This window comes from Mustela nigripes, chromosome 3, assembly GCF_022355385.1.
Source record: "Mustela nigripes isolate SB6536 chromosome 3, MUSNIG.SB6536, whole genome shotgun sequence".
In the NCBI taxonomy this organism is placed as follows: Eukaryota; Metazoa; Chordata; class Mammalia; order Carnivora; family Mustelidae; genus Mustela; species Mustela nigripes.
The window spans coordinates 95282053-95302645 of NC_081559.1; the positions used below are offsets into that span (position 1 = coordinate 95282053).

The following is a 20593-nucleotide window of genomic DNA, read 5'->3' on the forward strand; positions in this document are numbered from 1 at the left end:
GCCCACGTCCTCAACTAATGAAACTAAAAATTCGGTCATTTTTAAGACATTGATTTGATTCTCTTTTGGGGGGAATGTGTGGTTCTGTTAACTACAGAGTGATAGGCTGTCTTATCAAAATCGTCCCATCCGAGGCACCTGGACTTAGTTGGTGGAGCATGTGACTCTCGATCTTGGGGTTGTAACTGTGAGCCCCATATTGGGTGTAGAGATTACTTGAAAATAGAATCTTAAAAAAAAAAATGATCCCTTCCTTCCTTTTCTAAGGTAGTAGTTGAATAAATCATGACAAGGTTTTTTCCCTCTGCTACTGCTCTTTACACTGGCATGAGAGTTGGCCTTTCACATGAGTATGTTGAGTGTGGGACTGTCATATGAACCGTCTTTACCTCTACATGGTGCTAAAACACGGCCCTGAATGCCATTCAGCACATGGTTCCACACCCCTGCTTCTCGCTCTAGTTGCCCCGGTGCGGTGGACGTTCCTGTGTTTTAGAGATTGCTTATGTCGCTCTCCTTTTCCGCCTTTCCGATCGAGCTTTTCCAGATGACTGGGCCCTCAGGTCGTCCCTGCCCTTCAGGACAGTGCCAGCCATCAGGAGGGGCTAGTGGCCGGACTCTGTGCTCATCTGGCTGGGGGAAGCTCCCGACTCTGTCTCCGTCCTGTTTCTGCCTCCTTGCTTGCACAGAGACGCAGCTGTTTTCTGTGCTGATTGGAGTCGGGAGCCACACCAGATCTTCCAGACTGTGGCCAGTGGAGGGGGAAGGCAGTGGCTTTCAGAGGCAGATATGCAATGACTCGGAGGGGGAAATTCTCCTTTGTATTGACGTTGGTGTACTTGCAGCCTTGCTTTTAGATCTGGGAGTTGCTTAGAGGATTATAGGGAATGATAAATTCCTTGAACAGTTGTGCCCAATTGGTTGGACATTTGAGTCTGGAAGAGTGGCCCAGTTCTGAGGGCCCTGGGCAGATTTCCTCTGCAAAAAATGGGGAGAGTGTTGACGCTGCTGTCCGGGATCCACATCCGGTTTGCTCCTGTGGATGTGGGCGGTCAGACTCTGAGTACATCTTCCACGTTCTCTCTGAGAACCTGGGTGCAGGTGGTTGATGCAGCATTGATTCTAGGAATGATCCCAGGGAGCAGAGCTGGAGAGGGAAGGGTGGAGGGGGAGGGGGGAGTAGACTGGCAGGAAGGAAAAGCCAGTGAAGATGGGGTCTTGTGGCTGCTTCTGTGGTGGGCGCTGGATGCCACCATCCTCTGAGAAGTGTAGCACGTGCCGCCCTGGGCTAGGACCCTGTCGGAGAGCATGGAGCCATTCCTTGGGCCAGCAGCTGTAGCCTGAGCTGGCCCAGGGGATGGAGGGTGGCTTCCAGACCATCCACGACATCTCCTAGACCTTTCAGTATTCCAGGCATTCCCACCCTGTGTTTACTTTGGGTTGTCCTTGTACTTACTCAGCACTATGGCACGTTATATTTAGGGTGCTTGATTTCTCCATTCCTATGCTAGGCAGGATGATAACGGGTGTGTAAACACTGGTGCTTGTCTCTTATGGCGGTGGGGTGAGTGATGTTTTCAGCTTGCACTACTGATTTAGGGACCAAATCAGTGGCCCATGTAAGTGCAGATCTGTGTATTAAAGGGAAGCCTTCACGTTTTGTGAATCTAATGAGATAGCAGTGTAGCTCCACGTTTCAGAATTTTTAAGAAATGTCTCCTTCGGGCGAGGGCTTTAGGATTAATCCTTAATGTGCTTTTCCCAAGTTATAATAGAGTGAGGCTGTAGTATTTTAATATTCAAATAATTTAAAAATCATTTTTCTGTTTAGAAAACCAGTGCCCCAACTCAGTGGATGAATAACATTTTCTTCTAAAATACTCTCTTTTTGTATTATCTATTTTTTTCTCTCTTACTCTGGGAAATGTCAGCCCTTCAAAATAGTAGAGTGTATAGGTCACAAAGAAGTTGCAGAAATAAGTAAGATTCAGCCAAAAACATGGTGAATCTTTTTTTTTTTTTTTTTTGGCCATCGGACAGTTCTGAGTAATATATGAAAGGAAGTCCATAATTCACACATTGCTCAGTGTGAAACTTGTATTTTTTTTCTCCTAACTTGCTAGTAGGTAAGTAATACCTACTGTTCACTTACATTTTAGTTATACAAATAAATCTGTGTCTCAACCCGATTGATTTAAAATAAAAATCTTGGGGTGCCTGCGTGGCTCAGTGGGTTAAAGCCTCTGCCTTCAGCTCAGGTCATGCATGATCCCAGGGTCCTGGGATCGAGCCTCACATTGGTCTCTCTGCTCAGCTGGGAGCCTGCTTCCCCCCCTTCTCTGCCTGCCTCTCTGCCTACTTGTGATCTCTGTCTTTCAAATTTAAAAAAAAAATTAAAAATAAAATAAAATAAAAATCTTTAGTGAGCCAGAATTCCCACTGCTACCTTTAGACTGGATTTTTAGAATGTCAGGACCTTAGTATTAGTACTTAAGTCGAAGTTGCTAACTTTCTAATATGGACACTGAACTCTAGAGAGGCTTTACTATTTTTGTATTTTTCCCTAAATTAGTGGCAAAGATAGATCTAGAACCCAGGACTACTGAGTCCCACCCCCAACTCCATGACTCCAACAATACTACTGTTTAAGTTAAAACATTCTGGGCATAAAACTGTGCAACATTTGTGTGTGTGTGAAAAATGGACAAAACGCCCACCTAAGAAAAGTTCCAGCTTGTCTATGTTTCAAGGCTCAGATCTGGATTTGAGTCCCAACTCAACTATCAACATTCTTTACAATCCTGGTCAGGCTGTGGACTTTTCCAAGGCCTTCTTCTTCCACTCTCTCCCAGAATCCCTCTCTCTCAGCATTTGTAACTTGTCAGAGGCAGCATTGAGGAGAAGCCCACAAGGTCCAGAGAGTTCTCTGAAAGTCACAAACTCTTGCCCACATGCCAGGGGGTATTTGCCCAGATCATTCGCATCCATAGAACTTGACCCTAAGATTCAGCTTCAGACAGGGTGTGCTAAATAGTGGGTTTTACCAGAAGTCCCAGCTATGGAAGAAAGTGCTACAGAATCAAATTAGAAACATTATCTTCAGCATTTTACTTATGTTCAGTATCATCTTAACGGACATGCAGCATTTTATCCATCATCTTATTTATGTTGGGAGGGAAGTTGTATTTTTAAAAATGTTTTTACCACTCCTATCTTACTTATAATTGAAAAATTCTGTGTCTTGGAGAAGGAGACATGCACAGTTGAGTGGGGGTAGAAGCGTACTACATTGTCTCAGCAACAGTGTCGTAAGCCCCCGCCAAGAGCAGAGGATCGACATACGTCCCCTCATGGTGAAGGACCCAGAGGAGACGCCTAGTTAAAACCTGATGAATTTGCACCAAGCTGGAGACTTGGTAGAGAGCAGCATTTGTCATCTTCACCAGGATACAATAAAAGCAAATGTTAAGCGTGACGTAGCTGGAGAAGGCATTTTTAGAAACTTTCTTTTCATTATAAAAGTACAGTGCACAGAAAAGTAAAAGGGGAGAAAGTCCCATCTTCTCACAGTTGTTACTCTTTAGCATATTTTCTGCCCCAAATATTCCTCCAGTCTAGATTGGATTAATTTGTATTATGTATTTCTAATCTCTATACGTAAGATTTTCTATCCTGCTGTTTCCGTTACTATTTTATCATTTGGACCCTTTTTCTTTTCTTTTTTTTTTTTTTTTAAGAATTTATTTATTTGACAGAGAGTGAGAGAAGGAGAGAGAGCAGCAGAGGGAGAGGGGGAAGCAGGCTCCCTGCTAAGCAGGAAGCCTGATGCGGGACTCAATCCCAGGATCCTGAGATCATGACCTGATCCAAAGGCAGAGGCTTAACCACTGAGCCACCCAGGTGCCCCTGGACCCTTTTTCTTATTGACAAAAGGCTCTTACATGGCACTTAACAGCCTACTGAACTGATGTCTCATAGCTACTTCTCTGGACCTCTTGTGGCACATTGAACTTAGCACTTTTAAATATAAATAATGCTGCTATGAACATTCTTCTGCAGAAGGCTAGTCCTTTAGGGATAGATTCCCAGGAGTGGATCAAAGGGAATGCATGGTTTAAGCCAATTGCTTTAAATACCATAATCAAGTAGGCTAGCAACACTGGAGAATATGTTACTGAGGAAATGAGAGAGTATTTTTGAGGGATGAAAAGAAATAAAAGATTCGGGCTGATATGCATGTGTCCTGTAGGTGTCACTTCCCACAGAGACGGAAGAGTAGGGTTGGGGCCCTCTGCCTCTGCTCCGGGTGGGAGTTCCAGGGGTCATCCGGGCTTCCAGCCTTGTATATGTGTGTTTGTGGATTCAGTGAGAGTGTTCGTTCAGAAATGGGTTTCTGGGGGCTCCTGAGTAACTCAGTGGGTTAAGCCTCTGCCTTCGGCTCAGGTCATGATCCCAGGGTCCTGGGATCAAGCCCCGCATGGGCTCTCTGCTCAGCAGGGAGCCTGCTTCCCCCTCTCTCTCTGACTGCCTCTCTGCCTGCTTATGATATGTCTGTCAAATAAATAAATAAATAAAATCTTAAAAAAAAAAAAAAAAAGAAATGGGTTTCTGGATGTATCTGTGATGGTGGATGGCCTGCTTTTCAGAGTGGGCTAAACCTTGAGTGGATTCCTGTCTGCAGCAATAAAGCTCTCCAACCGTTTATTCTGTCATGATTCTTAACAGCCAGCCACCTGCTCCAGGTCTAGGTGCTGCTTTTTGGAGATTGGTTTTTTTTTCTTTTAAATATTTATTTATTTCTTGAGGAGGCGGGGGGAGGGACTGAGGGAGAGATACTCTCAAGCAGACTCCCCACTGAGCACAGAGCCCTATGTGGACTTGATCCCATGCCCCTGAGATCATGACCTGAGCTGGAATCAAGAGTGAGACACTTAACTGACTGAGCCACTCAGGTGCCCTGCTGCTAACACATCAGACTTTTCTCTTTTAAGAATCTTGCTTAGGTCTGTCAGGTTTGTTGCAATAACAAACACCCTCCAGATCTCAGTGACTTAAAGCACAAATACTAATTTCTCAGTCATTTCCCACTTAAGCCAAGGTCTGATGGTAGCCCTGCTCCACAGGAGTCCTTTTTCTAGGTCTTGGGCTGGGGAAAGAGCGCCTCCCTGAGCATTGCCCTGCTTATTTCACAGGATGGAACAGGGCCGAGCCAATCATGCCGAGCTCTTGCTCAGGAGTGGCGTATGTGGTGTAGGGCACCTCTACTCACACTCTGTTGGCTAAAGTGAGCACCATGTCCAGGCCTGCCAGTGGGTGGGATGCACACTTCCCCTACACAGAGGTGTTGAGAGGCTCATGGAAGAGAAGGAACGTGTAGGATGAAGTTTTTGAGAACAATGATACAAGCTATCACGGGCCTACTGGGAATTGACCTCATTCATTTCTTCTGACTTCCATCCCCTTGTCTCCTGCTGTGCAGAACCTGGCTCTCGGCATGAGCTATCTTAACCCCTGTGCAAGGAAGTCTCCAGAAACAAAGGATTTACTAACCTAGTATGTGACTTCCCCAATATTCTCCTGTCAATTTCCCATCAAGAGGTGGCATCTCTCTCCCCTCCCTTTAGTTTCAGGAGGCCGCTTGTAACCAACAGAGTGCTCTGGAAAGATGCTGCATGACTTCCAAGGAAGCCCTGGCAGCTTCTGCCTGATTCTCAGGGAACACTTGCTCTAGGGGAGTCAGCTGCTCTGCGGGAAGCCTGACTACCTGGGGGGGGGGTGTTGGTTAACCACTCAGGTGGAGTCCCAGCTGAGCTTGACCTCCAGTCATCTCTACAGTGGGATGAAGCATCTCTGTTTTTGGTTCTTATCATTTATCATGGATCCAAAGTCCAGTGGAAGACTATCTGATTAGCCCAAGCTTGGGCTGGGTGACTCGGTTCAAGGGCGTGGTGCATTTACTGTCAGTTCTCCCCTTGAGGACAGTGGGGTTGGAATGGAGGATTGAGGCCCGCTACCACTAAAAGGAGAATGCGTGCAGTGTCAAGCTGCCCCACCAGATGTTCATAATGGGACTGCCCAAGTCAGCTATTGAAAATGCAAGTCTAATCCTCTTACTCCACCATTTTCAAAGCAGTCATGGGCTCTGCATGGTTTTCTGAAGATAGGGTCTACACCTTGGCTTGGTATGTGAGGTTCTTCAGTGTTGACCCTTGCCCTCCTCCCTTCCCAGCTACCTGGCTAGGACCCTTCATGGATCATTAACTCCAGCCTTAATCAGGCACTTGGGATTCTTGAAAAACTGATCTCGTCCACTTTCAAGGATATAAATACAATGTGTGCTGATGACTCCAGTTTATGTCCGCACTTGAACTTTTCTCTGAAACTAAACTTTTTATCTCCAACTGCCTTCTCAACACCTCCATTTGGATGCCTAGCAGACATTCTAAACTTAGCATGTCCCAAACTGAACCCCTGATCCCCCCTGCCACCTCACAAAGAAACCTGCATCTCTTGTGGTCTTCCCTAGCTCAGGAAATGGCATCTTCTTCCTTCATTTTTTTATACGTCACAAACCTTGAATTACTGAGTCTTGTTTACTTCAAACTGTATCTGATTAAAACTTATCAATGGTACCTTCAACGTGTATCCCTGACCAGACCAAAACTTGAAATCAGAGTATGTCCCATGGCTCACCCCTTCCATGCTGCGGTCCTGGTCCGGGACCCATCAGTTGTCACTCTTACCTGTGTCACTGCACGACCTTCAATTGCTCTCCCTGGTTGTCTTAGCCAGGCATGAGTGATCCTGTTAGAACATGTAACATCACGGCATCCCCAAGTCAGAGCCTCCCAGGGCTTCCTATCTTCTTAAAACCCTAAATCCTGGGCACCTGGGTGGCTCAGTTGGTTAAGCAGCTGCCTTCGGCTCAGGTCATGATCCTGGAGTCCCAGGATCGAGTCCCGCATCGGGCTCCCAACTCCACGGGGAGCATGCTTCTCCCCTCTCATGCTCTCTCTCTCACTCTCTCTCTCTCAAATAAATAAATAAAATCTTAAAAAAAAAAAAAAACAAAACCCCAAATCCTTTCATTGGCTCTGAGAGCTTTCATGACCCTTATCCTCTGACCTTACCTCTACCACTTGCCCTCTTCCTTACTCTTCAGCCCATTGGCTGACATGATGTTCTTGGATCACTCAAGCAGTCTGCCTCAGAGCCTTGCTCTTGCCTCCACCTGGCAGCTTCTCACCCCATGTTCTACATGATTTTGCTCCCTAGAACTGTGCCTGGCACAAAATGGGTTTGTAGTGAAAATGTGCTGACCAAGTGAATTCTGATATGACTTTTGCACATACTTTCCCTTTTCCTGGAATATACTCGTCACCCCTGCTTACCAAGCCAGCCTCTTTCGGTTCTTTCAAAGTCACCTCAAATCTCCTCTAGAAGATTCCTGTGTGATTTAAATGCCACCTTTCTCTACTCTTTGAGGAAAAGGAGTATCTTGTCATTCTGTCTAGTGCATAGCAGGCTTTTGGGCACTTGGTAAACCCTCAGGAAACAGCTCCCTCAGTCTCAAGATTGACATAGTGCTTATTCTAATAGGTGTTACTTGCACATTGTTTAAAAAATACACAGAAAGCATGATGGGGTATGAAGGGAAAAGCAAGCCTCTCTTTCTCCTGTGTTTTCTGTAGAGGCTGTTATCATGTTCTGTGCATAGACAAGTAGTTATGCATTGAGTAAATATTTAAGAAAAAGTTGAAATTGATAATTGATCTGACACAGAAAATTCTTACATGGCTCACTTTGTATAACCAGTTTGCCTAAGTAGTGATTCTGAACGTTCTTTTTCTCTTGAGAAACAGAGGCTCGCCCTGAAAATCTTTTTACAATCTTTCTAAGACCCACCAGTCCACTTGCTTATTTCACTCAGGTGAAAATCATGAAACAGTAGCAGAGCTGCTTTGGATCTCCCAGGAACTGGTGGAAACCAGCCCCTCCTCACCTCCACTTCTGCCCTCTGCTAGCATCATCTCTTCTGAGGTTCATTGTGGAGTTACCTTCCCTTTGGTCTCCTGGCTTCCATTGGCCTGTTAGCAACAGCATGGCCATCGCCATCCTATTTAGGTCATTTCTTTGATGAATCCTTTGTTGATTTCCTGTCCCACTCAGAGAAAAGGCTCCAGGCCTGGGTATGACCTTGAGGCCCTGCATGGATGCTGTATTCCAGCCATGCTGGCCTCATCGCTCTTCACTGAAGAAGCCCGGTTCCCTCCTGCATGGGAGCCTCTGCCCTCTGTTCTCTCCGTCCACAGTGCTCTTCCCACGTAGCTGCACAGCTCACTGTCCTTTCTTCTAGGTCTTTGGTCAGATGTCCTATCATCAGAGTGAAGCGTGACTACTGTATATAGAATAACACTCGTCATTCTCTTCCTTTGTGCTGGTCTCTGCATCCCGGGCTTATTTTGCTCACCTTCTTATTGTCTGACTCTTGCTGTGTAAGCTCTGTGAGAGCAAGGAATTACTCACTTTCTTGTTTGCTGCTGAATCCTTGCACTAGACTATAATAGGTGTTGATTGGTCTTGGTTGATGGGTTGAAAGAGCCTGGGTCGTGATTTTCAGCACGCAGTCCCTGTGCAGTGTCTGTTGGAAGCAGGGATACTGGGTAGGGTTTGGTAACTATTAGGGCAGCTGCTTTCTGTTCCTGTCTCTCCTTCCACCTCTCCACACCCCAGAAACAACAGTATGAGGTGTGGGGGCTCCAAGAGAATGGCTTCGGGAGGCTGGGCTCAGGAGCTGCCTCTCTGGTGAGGCACAGAGTATCTGGCTGTCTGGGCATTCCTCCTCAAGCCTAGCGAGTCCCCAGGAGACCCCCCTGCCAGCCCCCACTCCAGCCTCACACTACCTACTCAGAAACACGTACTTACCTCTCCTCTTTCGGCCAGTCTCAGAATCAGGGTTGTCCTTGTGTCCTTCCCCACTGTCCGGGTCCAGTTGGTTTCCGAGTGCCATCAGTTTAGGCCCCTGTCTTTGCCTGGCGATCCCTCTCAGCTGTCCTGGTCCGTGTATGGGGAGTCATCACTTTGTTTTCTTGGCCACCAGCGTTGTCTCCCAGCTGATCCTCTGCCTCTACTTTGTTTCCCTTCACTCCTGTCAAACCCACCCACAGTCAGAGGGTCTTTGTGAAGCCCAGATGACGCTGTGCGCCTTCCTTGCGTAAACTCCTCCAGTGACTTCCTGTCGTCGCTCAGAAATGTATTTCACCTTAATGACCTTCGCCCTATCTGCGTATCACCTATGCTGTTATCTACTGAATTTTTACCTAAATGTAATCTTAATTTTCCCCTAACGAATAATATCTTTGAAGGCTTGGGGTGATAATTGGATTTTTCCCTACTGTGTATTGAAATATATACCTATTAAATACAACACTCTGGGCCATGCACCATCTAAGAGCCTTGGTTTTGCACCTGCCATCTTGGGGGGACTTTCAGGACACAGAGGGACATTCTTCACGTGGCACTTACATTGCTGCTCTCCTTAGGCCAAATGCTCCAGGAATATCCTCTCCCCTCCTTTTTTTTTAATTAAAAATTTTTTAAAAATTGAAGTACAGTTGACATACAATATTAGTTTCAAGCATACAATGCAGTAATTTGACAATTATAGATGCTACAAAATGCTCACCACGATAAGTGTGGTTACCATCTGTCACCACGCAAAGTTATTACAGTATTACTGACTTTATGCCCTGTGCTGTACTTTCCATCTCCGTGACTGACTGACTTTATATTGGGAAGTTTGTATCTCTTAATCTCCTTTGCCTATTTCATCCATTCCCTCCCCTCATGGCAACTACTAGTTCTCTGTATTGAATGGTCTGTTTCTGCTTTCTTTGTCTTGAAATTCCACATGGATGTGAAAGCATATGGTGTTTGTCTTTCTCTGGCTGATACATTTCACCTAGCATTATACTCTCTAGGTCTGTCCCAAGTTAGGTGAATTGCAAGATTTCATTCCTTTTTTATGGCTGAATAATATTCCACTGTGTGTGTGTGTGTGTGTGTGTGTGTGTGTGTAGTACATTTTACTTATTCATCTGTTGATTGGTCTTTAAATTGCTTCCATATGTTAGGTATTGTAAATAATGCTGCAGTAAACATAGGGGTACATTTATCTTTTAAATTAGTGTTTTTATTTTCTCTGGGTAAATAGAAGTAGAATTACTAGATCATATGATATCTCTATTTTTAACTTTTTGAGGAACCTCCATACCATTTTCCACAGTGGCTGCACCAGCTTGCGTTCCCACCAACAGTGTAGGAGGGTTCTTTTTTCTCCATATCCTCATCAACTTTTGTTTTTTCTTGTCTCTTTGATATTAGCCATTCTGACAGGTATGAGGTGATATTCGCACTGTGGTTTTGATTTGCATTTCCCTGGTGATGAGTGATATTGAGCATCTTTTCATGTGTCTATTGGCCATCTGGATGTCTTCTTTGGAAAATGTCTGTTCAGGTCATCTGCCCATTTTTAATTGGAGTATGGTGTGTTTTGTTTTTATTTTTGTTTTAGTGTTGAGGTCTATAAGTTCTTTGTATATTTTGAATATTAACCCCTTATAGGATATATCATTGCAAATACCTCCTCCCATTCAATATGTTACCCTTTTGTTGATGTTTTCCTTCACTGTGCAAAAGGTTTGAGTTGGATGTAGTCCCAATTATTTATTTTTGCTTTAGTTTCCCCTGCTTGAGGAGGCAGATCCAGAGAAATATTGCTAAGGCTGATGTGTTAGCAATTTACTGCTTGTGTTTTCTTTTAAGTGGCTTTATAGTTTCAGGTCTTACATTTAGGTCTTTAATTCATTTCGAGTTTGTTTTTGTGTATGATGTAAAAAATGGTCCAGTTTCATTCTTTTGCATGTAGCCATCCAGGTTTCCCAAAACCATTTACTGAAGAGACTTTCTTTTCCCCATTTTATATCCTTGCCTTCTTTGTTGTATGTTAATTGACCATTCAAGCTTGGGTTTATTTTTAGGTTCTATATTCTGTTCCATTGATCTGTGTGTCTGATTTTGTGCCAGTACCATGCTCTTTTGATTGTTACAGTTTTGTAGTTCATTTTGAAATCTGAGATCACGATGCCTTTAACTCAGTCTCCTTTTTAAAGATTATTTTGGCTATTTGAGGTATGTGTGGTTCCATACAGTTTATAGGAGTATTTTTTTTTTCTCTTTGAAAAATGCTGTTAGCACTTTGATGGGGATTGCATTAACTCTGTAGATTGCTTTGAGTAGTGTGGCTATTTTAACAATAGTCTTCCAGTTCATGAGCATGGTTTATTTATGTTGTTGTTAACATTATTTATGTTGTTTTCAGTTTCTTTCATCATTGTCTTATGATTCTCAAAATATGTATCTTTCACATCTTTGGTCAAATTTATTCCTAGATATTTTATTCTTTTTATTTAATTGTAAATGGGATTGTTTTTCTTAATTTCTCATTCTGCCATTGCATTATGAGTGTATAGAAACACAACAGATTTATTTATTAATTTTGTATCTTGCAACTTTAATGAATTAATTTATTATTTCTAAGAGGGTTTATTTTTTGTTTGTTTGTTTTTGGTAGAGTTTTTAGGATTTCTCTATATAGTATCATGTGCAGTTAGTGACAGTTCTCTTTTGTACCAATTGGGATGCCTTTTCTTTTTCTTGTCTGATTGCCATGGATAGGGCTTCTAGTACTATGTTGAATAAAAGTGGTGAGAATAGACATCCTTGTCTTGTTTCTGAGGAAACACTTTTAGCATTTCACCATTGAGTATGTTGGCTATAGGTCTGTCGTATGTGGCCCTTATCATATTGAGGTATGTTCCCTCTAAATCCACTTTATTGAGTGTTTTTATCCTGAATGGATATTGGATCTTGTCAAATGCTTTTTCTGCATCTACTGAGATGATGATATGATTTTTACCCTAACTTTGTTAATGTGGTCTGTCATACGGTTGATTTGTGCATAATGAACTGCTCTTGCATTCCTGGAATAAATCTCACTTGATCATGAAAAATGATCCTTTTAATGCATTGTTGAGTTCAGTTTGTTGATATGTTGTCAAGGATTTTTGCATTTATATTCCTCAGAGATGTTGGCCTATAACTTTTTTGTTTTGTTTTTGGTAGTGTCTTTGGTTTTGTTACCAGGGTAATGCTGATCTTATAGAGTGAATTTGAAAGCATTCCTTCTTCTATTTTTTGGAATGGTTTGAGAAGAATAGTTATTAGTTCCTTTTTTCCCCCTGCTTTTCCAAAGCCTCTTTTCCTCATCCTTTTTAAAATTTTACTGAGTTTTTTAATTTCAGTATTGTTACCATACAATAATTTAGTTTCAGGTGTCCAAGGGTATTAACTCTTCTTTAAATGTTTGGTGGAATTCACTTAGGTAGCCATCTGGTTCTGGATTTTGATTTTGGGGAATTTTTGATTACTATTTCAGTGTTGTTACTAGTAATCTGTTCATGTTTTCTTATTTCTTCATGATTCAAATTTGTAAGATTGTATGTTTCTATGACTTTACTTCTTCTGGGTTGTCCCATTTGTTGGCATATAAGTTTTCTTAGTATTGTCTGTAATTATTTGTATCTCTGTAGTATAAGTTGTAAATTCTCCTCTTTCATTTATGATTTTATTTAAGTCTTTTTTTTTTTCTTGATCTATCTGGCTAAAGATTTATCAATTTTGTTTATCTCTTCAAATGATCAGCTCTTAGTTTCATTTTTTGGATTTTATTTAATTTATTTCAATTCTGATCTTTATTATTTCCTTCTTTTTACTAACTATGGACTTTTCTAGTTCCTTTAGGTATAAAGTTCAATTGTTTGTGATTTGAGATTTTTCTTAATTTTTGAGGTAGGTCTATATTGCCATATGCTTGCCTCTCAGAACTGCTTTTGCTGTGTCCCAAAGATTTTGAACCATTGTGTTTCTAATTCCATTTGTATCTGGGTGGTTTTTTTTTTTTTTTTTTTTAATTTCCTTTTTGATTTCTTTCTTGACCAATTGGTTGCTTAATAGCATGTTTATCCTCCATGTGGTTGTGTTTTTTCCATTTATATTCTTGTAATTAACTTCTTGTTTCATATCATTTTGGTCAGTAAAGATGTGTGATATGACTCCAGATTTACTAGATTTATTGAGACTTGTTTTGTGGACTAACATGTGATCTGTCTTTAATAGCATGAACATATCCATGTGTAGCACCTCTGCTTTGCATTTTCACTGAAGCAGGGCTCCACAGTGCTAGGTCTTCATGCTTTTGCTCACAAAGTCCCCTCTGCATGGAGTGTCCTCCCTAGCCTTCCATTTTTTCTGCTTAATGATTCCTATCCATTCTTCTAGACCTAGCTTAAATGTCACATTGCAGGGGTGCCTGGGTGGCTCAGTCAGTTAAGCATCTGCCTTCTGCTCAGGTCATGAACTCAGGGTCCTGGGATCAACCCCTGCAATAGGCTCCCTGCTGAGCGGGGACTCTGCTTCTCTCTTTCCCTCTGCCCCTCTCCTCACTCATGTGTTCTCTCTCTCAAATGAATATTTTTAAAAAATATTAAAAAAAAAAAATTGGGCGCCTGGGTGGCTCAGTGGTTAAGCCGCTGCCTTCGGCTCAGGTCATGATCTCAGGGTCCTGGGATCGAGTCCCGCATCGGGCTCTCTGCTCGGCAGGGAGCCTGCTTCCCTCTCTCTCTCTCTCTGCCTGCCTCTCTGTCTACTTGTGATTTCTCTCTGTCAAATTTCTCTCTGTCAAATAAATAAATAAAATCTTTAAAAAAAATATTAAAAAAAATAAATGTCACACTGCAGAGTCCTCTTTCCTTCCCACTCTGTCCCCAGGCTGTATCTCACCATGTTACTATGTTCATTTTGTTTCTTGCCCGTTTTCACATTCATAAGTAATAACTTCCTGTGATGATTTTCAAGTTTCCATCCTACATTTGTGCTCTCCGGAGACTGCAAATAGATTATGTTTTCCTTAACTTCAAGGCTTGGCATGTAGACCTTAAAATGTGAATGACTGAAGTACAAATTCCCTTCTAAAAAAAATGCAGTTGCCCCTGGTGGAGCTGTAGCTGTGGCTGTGATTGGCTGACAATAGATGAGAACAAGAGTGAGACTTGGCGTGGGAACCCAGGGAGTGGGAGGGGTTTACTGCATGGGAGGAAGTGATGCATTTGTTAGCGGAGAATACTAAAGGCATGGTGCTGCTGTGCAACAGCAGAGGCTGCCAGCCCACATAAATTTACCTGATCCTGATGAGAAGCTTTTGGGTTTCTCTCTCTTCCTTCCTCCTTCCCTCTCCCCGTCTTACCTTCCTCTCTTTCTTCATTTTTCTTTCCTTATTGAGAAACTATATAGAGAGTACAGAGTACAGATAGATAGAGACAACATACCTATGTACATATGCCCTGATGAATCTGTATTTTCAGCACAACCTTGAGCGCTCCACCGTCTGATATGTAACTATCTACATGCGCCCATTTAAATTATAATTAGTTGAAAGTAATTAAAATGAAAATTCCATTTCTTCAGTTGCTCTAGCTACATTTGAAGAATCAGTAGCCACATGTGGGTAGTGGCTACCATACTGGACAGTGAGAAATAGAGCACTCCATCATCACAGAAAATTCTATTGTACTACATTGTTGTAGAATCTAATTCCCTTATAAATTCCTCATGCTGACTTTTGTCTTTGCCATTGAAGCTAGGAAAAACAGTCCCGTGTAAGTAAGATTTTAATTGGGTGGGTCTTAGCTTGTACATTCATACAGATATAAACAAAGGGCCATTTGTTGAGGAAGGTGGTTACATGTGAGTTGGTGGTTATACATTGAGGAGAGGGACGATCTTACCATGGAGAGTGTATGGACCGCTTTCCTGGAGACCTCTGGTCTGAGGAACCATTCACACCACAGCCTGTTCACTGTGTAGCAGATGGATGAGGATGAAGGTAGAGAAGAGAGATGGGGATGTGCATGTGAAAGGAGGTGGGGTCTAGAGCTTAGGAGAATGAAGGGAGGGGGAAGATGGTGGTCTTGAATTACTGTTTGGTGTGGGCAGTATAGAGAATGAGGCGTGGCTCATTCCTCATTTTCTCCTTCCCTTTTTCCTGCCTTCAAATGGACTTTTGGGCTTTATTTAAAATGGCAGAGCACATGAAGGGAGAGAGAATCTAGCTAGGATAAAATAACACCAGAGACTGTGCATCCCTAAGTACTATGTTTATGCTCATCACCTGTCTTTTATTTTTCATTACTTCGCATTTGAACAATGGCCCAGATTACCAGTGCTTTGGGCACCAGGATGAAAGATGATAAATAAAACATTGGCACTTTAAGCTGTGGACTGAACTGATTAATTAACCAGGGCTGCTGTGTTTTAGGTCTTTTGTAAATTAGGGGATGACTAGACAAAACTTCTCTTGTTTGGCTGTTTGGATGTGATAGAAAATAATTTAGAACTGGTATAGGACTTGGGCTTTATTAATGGGAATCACAGACCTCCAAACCTACAATTGACAAGGGACCAAATTTTCAACCTGACATCATTTTGGTTGTGAGAGAGTATCTGTTAGTAGGTTTTGCCCTTATAATTTCATTGGCAAAAAATATTAATGCTTACTACAAGGTTATTCATAGAATTGCAATGTTGTGCACAATTAGTAATCTATGGCCTTTAGCAGAAGAAAAAGAGACGACCAGTGGCTTTAGTCATTTCTCAGGATTTTACTAGTTGTCTTTCAGATATTAAATGTGTCTTGGGGAAGACTATTCTAGGCTCTGTCTTGACTGTGCATCAGAAACACAGGAAGGGCTTATTAAAATACAGATTACTGGGCCCCATCCCCAGAGTTTCTAATTCAGCAGATCTGGGGTGGACTCAAAAATCGGCTATTCTAACAAGTTCCCAGGTAATGCTGATGCTGCAGTTCTGTGGACCACTCTTGGACAACTGGTGGTCTTGTGGGAGTTCCAATTCAACTTCAGTTGGTGTTCATTTGGGGGATTATGTTGATGGAGGCATTGCATTTGCCTCTTTCTGACTCAGTGTTTTTCTCCGCTGGGGTTTGGGCAGGAGAGAGAAGGAATTTGCATTCATTCCAGTGACTTGGCTGCTTGGTGCTGTCAGGCCGATGGACACATTGCCCTTTCCTGGCCAGGTCAGCCTCTCCTGGTGAGGTCCACGTGACATGCTGGTGGGGCAGCGATCCTCCATTGCTTCCCCTTCTGCTCCCTCCTAAACTAGGAAGCAGTACACGGTGACAGAAAGAAGCAGTATTTGTAGTGTTGGCTTCTGACCTAAAAGAAGCAGTATTTGTAGTGTTGGCTTCTGACCTAAAAGAAGCAGTATTTGTAGTGTTGGCTTCTGACCTAAATCTTGCCTGTCTCCTGGAGGCCACCACAGTCCCAGGGTGGTGGCCGTGTGAGGGTACGATGTGGGTGCCAAGAGTCTTTGAGTGGCCAGGTGGTTGACTGGGGCTGGCTGCTGGGAGGGAGTCAAGAGATTGGGTTGTGTTTCTAAGTGGACCCCAAACTCTTTGGGTGACCTTGGACAAGCCTCCTAATCCTTGATGTCCCCATTATGACCATTTGTGTTTATGGAACACACCTCTTTCCTTCCCAGCTTGAAAAACAGCAGAAAAACAGAAACTGCGATCTGGTGAGTGGCCTCTAGGGCATTTATGCAGGGCTGTGCAGATCTCTGAGTGCCTGAGGACAAAGCTGCTGTGTAAACACAATATATTATTAATAAAATGTTAAAAAATAGCATCACACCCTCTGCTAATAATAGCCGGTTTAGGCTGGGGGAGCAGCTTTGACATGCAAGTTCCCAGCAGTGGTGAAGGAAGGTGACTATGGTGTTTGAATTTGCAGCACATTTAAAAGAAGATGAAAACAGGGCTTTACATTTTTGAGCATATTCACAGGTACGTTGCTGAAGAAAATATGATTATATTTGTGTAAAATTCAACTTTAATAAACCAAAGCATCAATTTCTTTTGATTTTCGTTACATTTTGGAGTGGTTTTATAAGGTGGGCTACTCAATAAGCATTTTGGCTAAAGTATTAGGAGTGTCCTTCCCCTTGTATTGGTAAGTGGCTGGTGCCCCCTTAAACTCCATGGGGGGAACACTTAGAAATTATCCAGTAATTACTGATCAGTTAGCAAAATCAGTTAGCAAATCCATTAGCCCCAGATGCATATGGGGCATCTGCTTTGTGCTCCTGTAGATATTGAGATGGAAAACTAGGGTTCTTGCCCTTAAGGGATTTGTAGTGTAATTTTCTTTCAAGATATATGAGCAAGATAGTATGTAAGGAGATCATTGCATCTTTTATGTTTTTCTCCTTAAGAAATGTAAACAAAATTCAGATCCACTCTTGGTGCATTATAGTGGTGTTTCTGTAGTCATCTGGAAAAAATGGGTTCCTGCAGCCTCACTGTTGGTTTTTTTTCTTTCCCCGGCCCCAGGGAAGTATGGAGATGAAAGCTCCCAGAGGATGTTGTATAAATTGTCTGTAGAAAGTCTAGCACCCAAGTGGTGGCTGCCATACCTGTGTCTCAGAGAGAGAAAACTGCTTGGTAAAAAAATACACTGCACATCTCGTAGGGACCCTTAGACCTCTTCCTTCCTCACCAGCTGTGGTGACCTCTCCCGCCTTGCCTTCTGTCCCGGGAGCTGGGGCTTCCTGTGCCACCGTGAAGCTCCCTAGAGGGAAGGGCCCCAGCTGGGTCTAGGTGCAGGACTGTCAACCCCAGTGCCTCTGCGAATTGCCTAGGAGCTTTGACACAAATGCAGATGCTTGGGTTCACAGCCCCGAAATTCTGATACAGTTAAATTGGTGTGGTCCCTGGGCGACTGTTCAGAAAACTCTCTGGGTGAGTGCAGTTTGCCCTTGGGTTGAGAAGCACTGAGTTGGTGGTTGACTTTATCTGAAAGAGGGTATTAGAGTCTGTGGCAAATGCTCAGGAATTTTTTCAATGGAGAAAAGCTCAACTTACATTGGAGGCCTATCCTGACTTGAGGCTCTTTTTCTGTAAATGGGACCCCCCCTCCCCAGAGTGTGCAGGTCGGAATGGTTATTTCAAGTGCTGGTCATAGTGGCCCATAGCTTGCTTCCCCTTGGGCACAGCAGGGTCTTGGGGGCCAGTGTCTTGGGAGCACTGATCCCCTGATCCCCAGGATTCTTCAACTTTGCTCAACTATGTCATCACTAAAGGGCCTCCAGTAGATGGACCTCATTCCCTCATGATGCCCCTCCTGGCTGCAGCCCCTTTTGCCCTATAGCTCTGCCAGGACTGGGATTACCAGCCCCAGGGCTTAGTGCCTCATGTCAGCATTCTTCCCTCCTGCCACCGCCTTCGTGAGTACTTACTGCCTGAATTATCTTATCTCCTCCTTGAGCCAACCCAGGCTCATTCTGGGGATGTACGGTAGTCATGGCAGATCACTCATTATTGTGCATGGGTCCGGGTCCTTTTTTGCTCAAGATTCCCAGCCCATTCATTATTTTTCTTACAATCTCTATATTTTATGTTATGCACTAATCTGTGATGATCCTTTCCTTCTGTCTGTTTTTGAAAGACTAAAACCTACAATTAGAGTATACATTAGAAGCCTAATGACTGGGCTCCAAGCAGCCTTATTTATTTCTGACTTCGAGGTTTGGGGGAGCATGTGTGTCCATGGGCTCATTAGGATTCTAATTAAGTAGGTGTTACGTTGAAGTTATGTGGGCAATTTTGGGTTGTTCTGTTACCCAGAAAAGGGAATCCAAGATGGACAATGCAAAATGATTTGATAGGTGAGAGAAAAAAGGGCTCAGGAGGCTGCCAAGTGATGGGGACATCAGGTTGGGATAGGAATGACCTAGAGCTAATGGTAGTCATTCATTTTTCTCTATTTTGGTTTTCATTTGGTGTTTTGACTCCTGTATTACTATCATCATTTCCTCATATTTACTTTCATTTTTCATCTTTGCTTCTCCTGCACATTGTTGTGTCTGGTTTGCCAGAGAAAGCTCCTCCATCCTGAGCTCCCCGAGATGTCCTACCAACCCCTGCCCCACACCCCCCCGTTCTCCTCCTGCTGTCTCCTGTGCTGGTATCTCTGTTGAACTCATTCTTCCTTCCCTCCTCTCCTTTCTTTTTAAAGAATTGCTTCCTCTTGGCATAAACACTCTACGTTTTGTTGTTACCAAATCATTCTTACTTCCAGTCTTTGGGAAAATACAGTGGTATCTATCACGTCATATCGGGAAGAGACATCCAGAATGGACTTTTCCTTTGTTTAGGCCCACATCAATGGGTTACTTACTTATTTATTTATTTGGATGCTCATTTTCATCTTCAGGTGGGAAATATTATTTCCATTTGACAGAGAAAGCTAAAAGAAGTTCAGTATTTTGACCAAGATCAAGCATATTAAATGATAGAGCTTGGGATGTCTCGGACCAGAGCCTTCACTCTTGGCTATTAAACTCTGAACCCTCCAGCTGGAGGTGAACTGGCATATTGTGTTGCCAGGCCAAAGGGATGGATTTACTGTCCTTGAAATTCTTCCCATGTCAGCATTCATGGGATGCTCTGAGATCATGTAGGATGGTGAGCACTTTTCCCTTGGGGTTGGTTTTGCTGATAAATTGGCCTGGGATCCTAGAGATGATTCAGTATCACTTCTGAGATTGGGGGGTGGGGTGGGGTGGTGGTCATGGTGGGCATGTGGTGAATTACGGTTGGGTCCCAGTACTTTGGGTTGCATTATTGTGTAAACAAGCGGAGCAGACTTCTCCCAGTTAAGAGTCTCAATGTTTTGTTTCTTTGCAGAGCCTGTGTCATCTTGGGGGTGATATTCCTTCTGTCATCCATATGTATAGTGGTCAAAGCCATCCATGACCTCTCAACTAGGCTGCTGCCAGAAGTGGTAAGGTCCTTTCTCCTTAACAGTTTTTCCTGGGCGTACTAGCCTCCCATATTACCTCTTACAAAGGATTTACTGGAGCAGGTTGGGCAAGTGGAGAGAAAACAAACAGCATTTTAGGAGGCCAGAAGAACTCACAGAAGAGTGCGAATGACTTGGCAGAGTGAAGCCCTGGGCAAGAGGAAAAAACTTCACGTAGTTGAGGTAGTACTAGGTTCTGGGTTCTGTGTCTCTCTCCTTAGGCGTTTTGACTATTTTTAAAGCAAGGTGTTTTCTATGTGAAAAGAAATGGGGTGTTTTTATATAGCAGAGTGATCCAATCTGTGCTGTTTGCATCTGTTGTTCTTTGTCTAGTCAATGATTATTGTAATAATAATAATTTTTCTCTTTTGCACCTTGCATAAATCCATTCACATTGGATTTTGGGGGCAGAACTGGCATTTGGATGTGGAAACTGGAGGGCACAATTTCATATTAAAATGTGTCTTTGACTGCTTTGTTCTTTGGGTGAGAGCTATTACCTGCACTCTGATTCCTTTTGTTCCCTCTTAGGAATGCTGGCGGGGGGAGGGGGGTGGGGAGGGGAAGGGATTTAATGTCTCCTATCAGGTTATCTTCAT

General features: G+C 43.1%; 1 protein-coding gene across 1 annotated transcript in view; it reads left to right on the forward strand.

The window, feature by feature from the left end:
* TMEM163 (transmembrane protein 163) overlaps positions 1 to 20593 on the forward strand; it is a 223957-nt gene that overhangs the window by 163111 nt on the left and 40253 nt on the right. The window contains exon 5 of the mRNA XM_059394407.1: positions 19880 to 19976. Within this exon, the coding sequence (XP_059250390.1) occupies positions 19880 to 19976 (97 nt within the window). The remainder of the gene's footprint in view (positions 1 to 19879; positions 19977 to 20593) is intronic.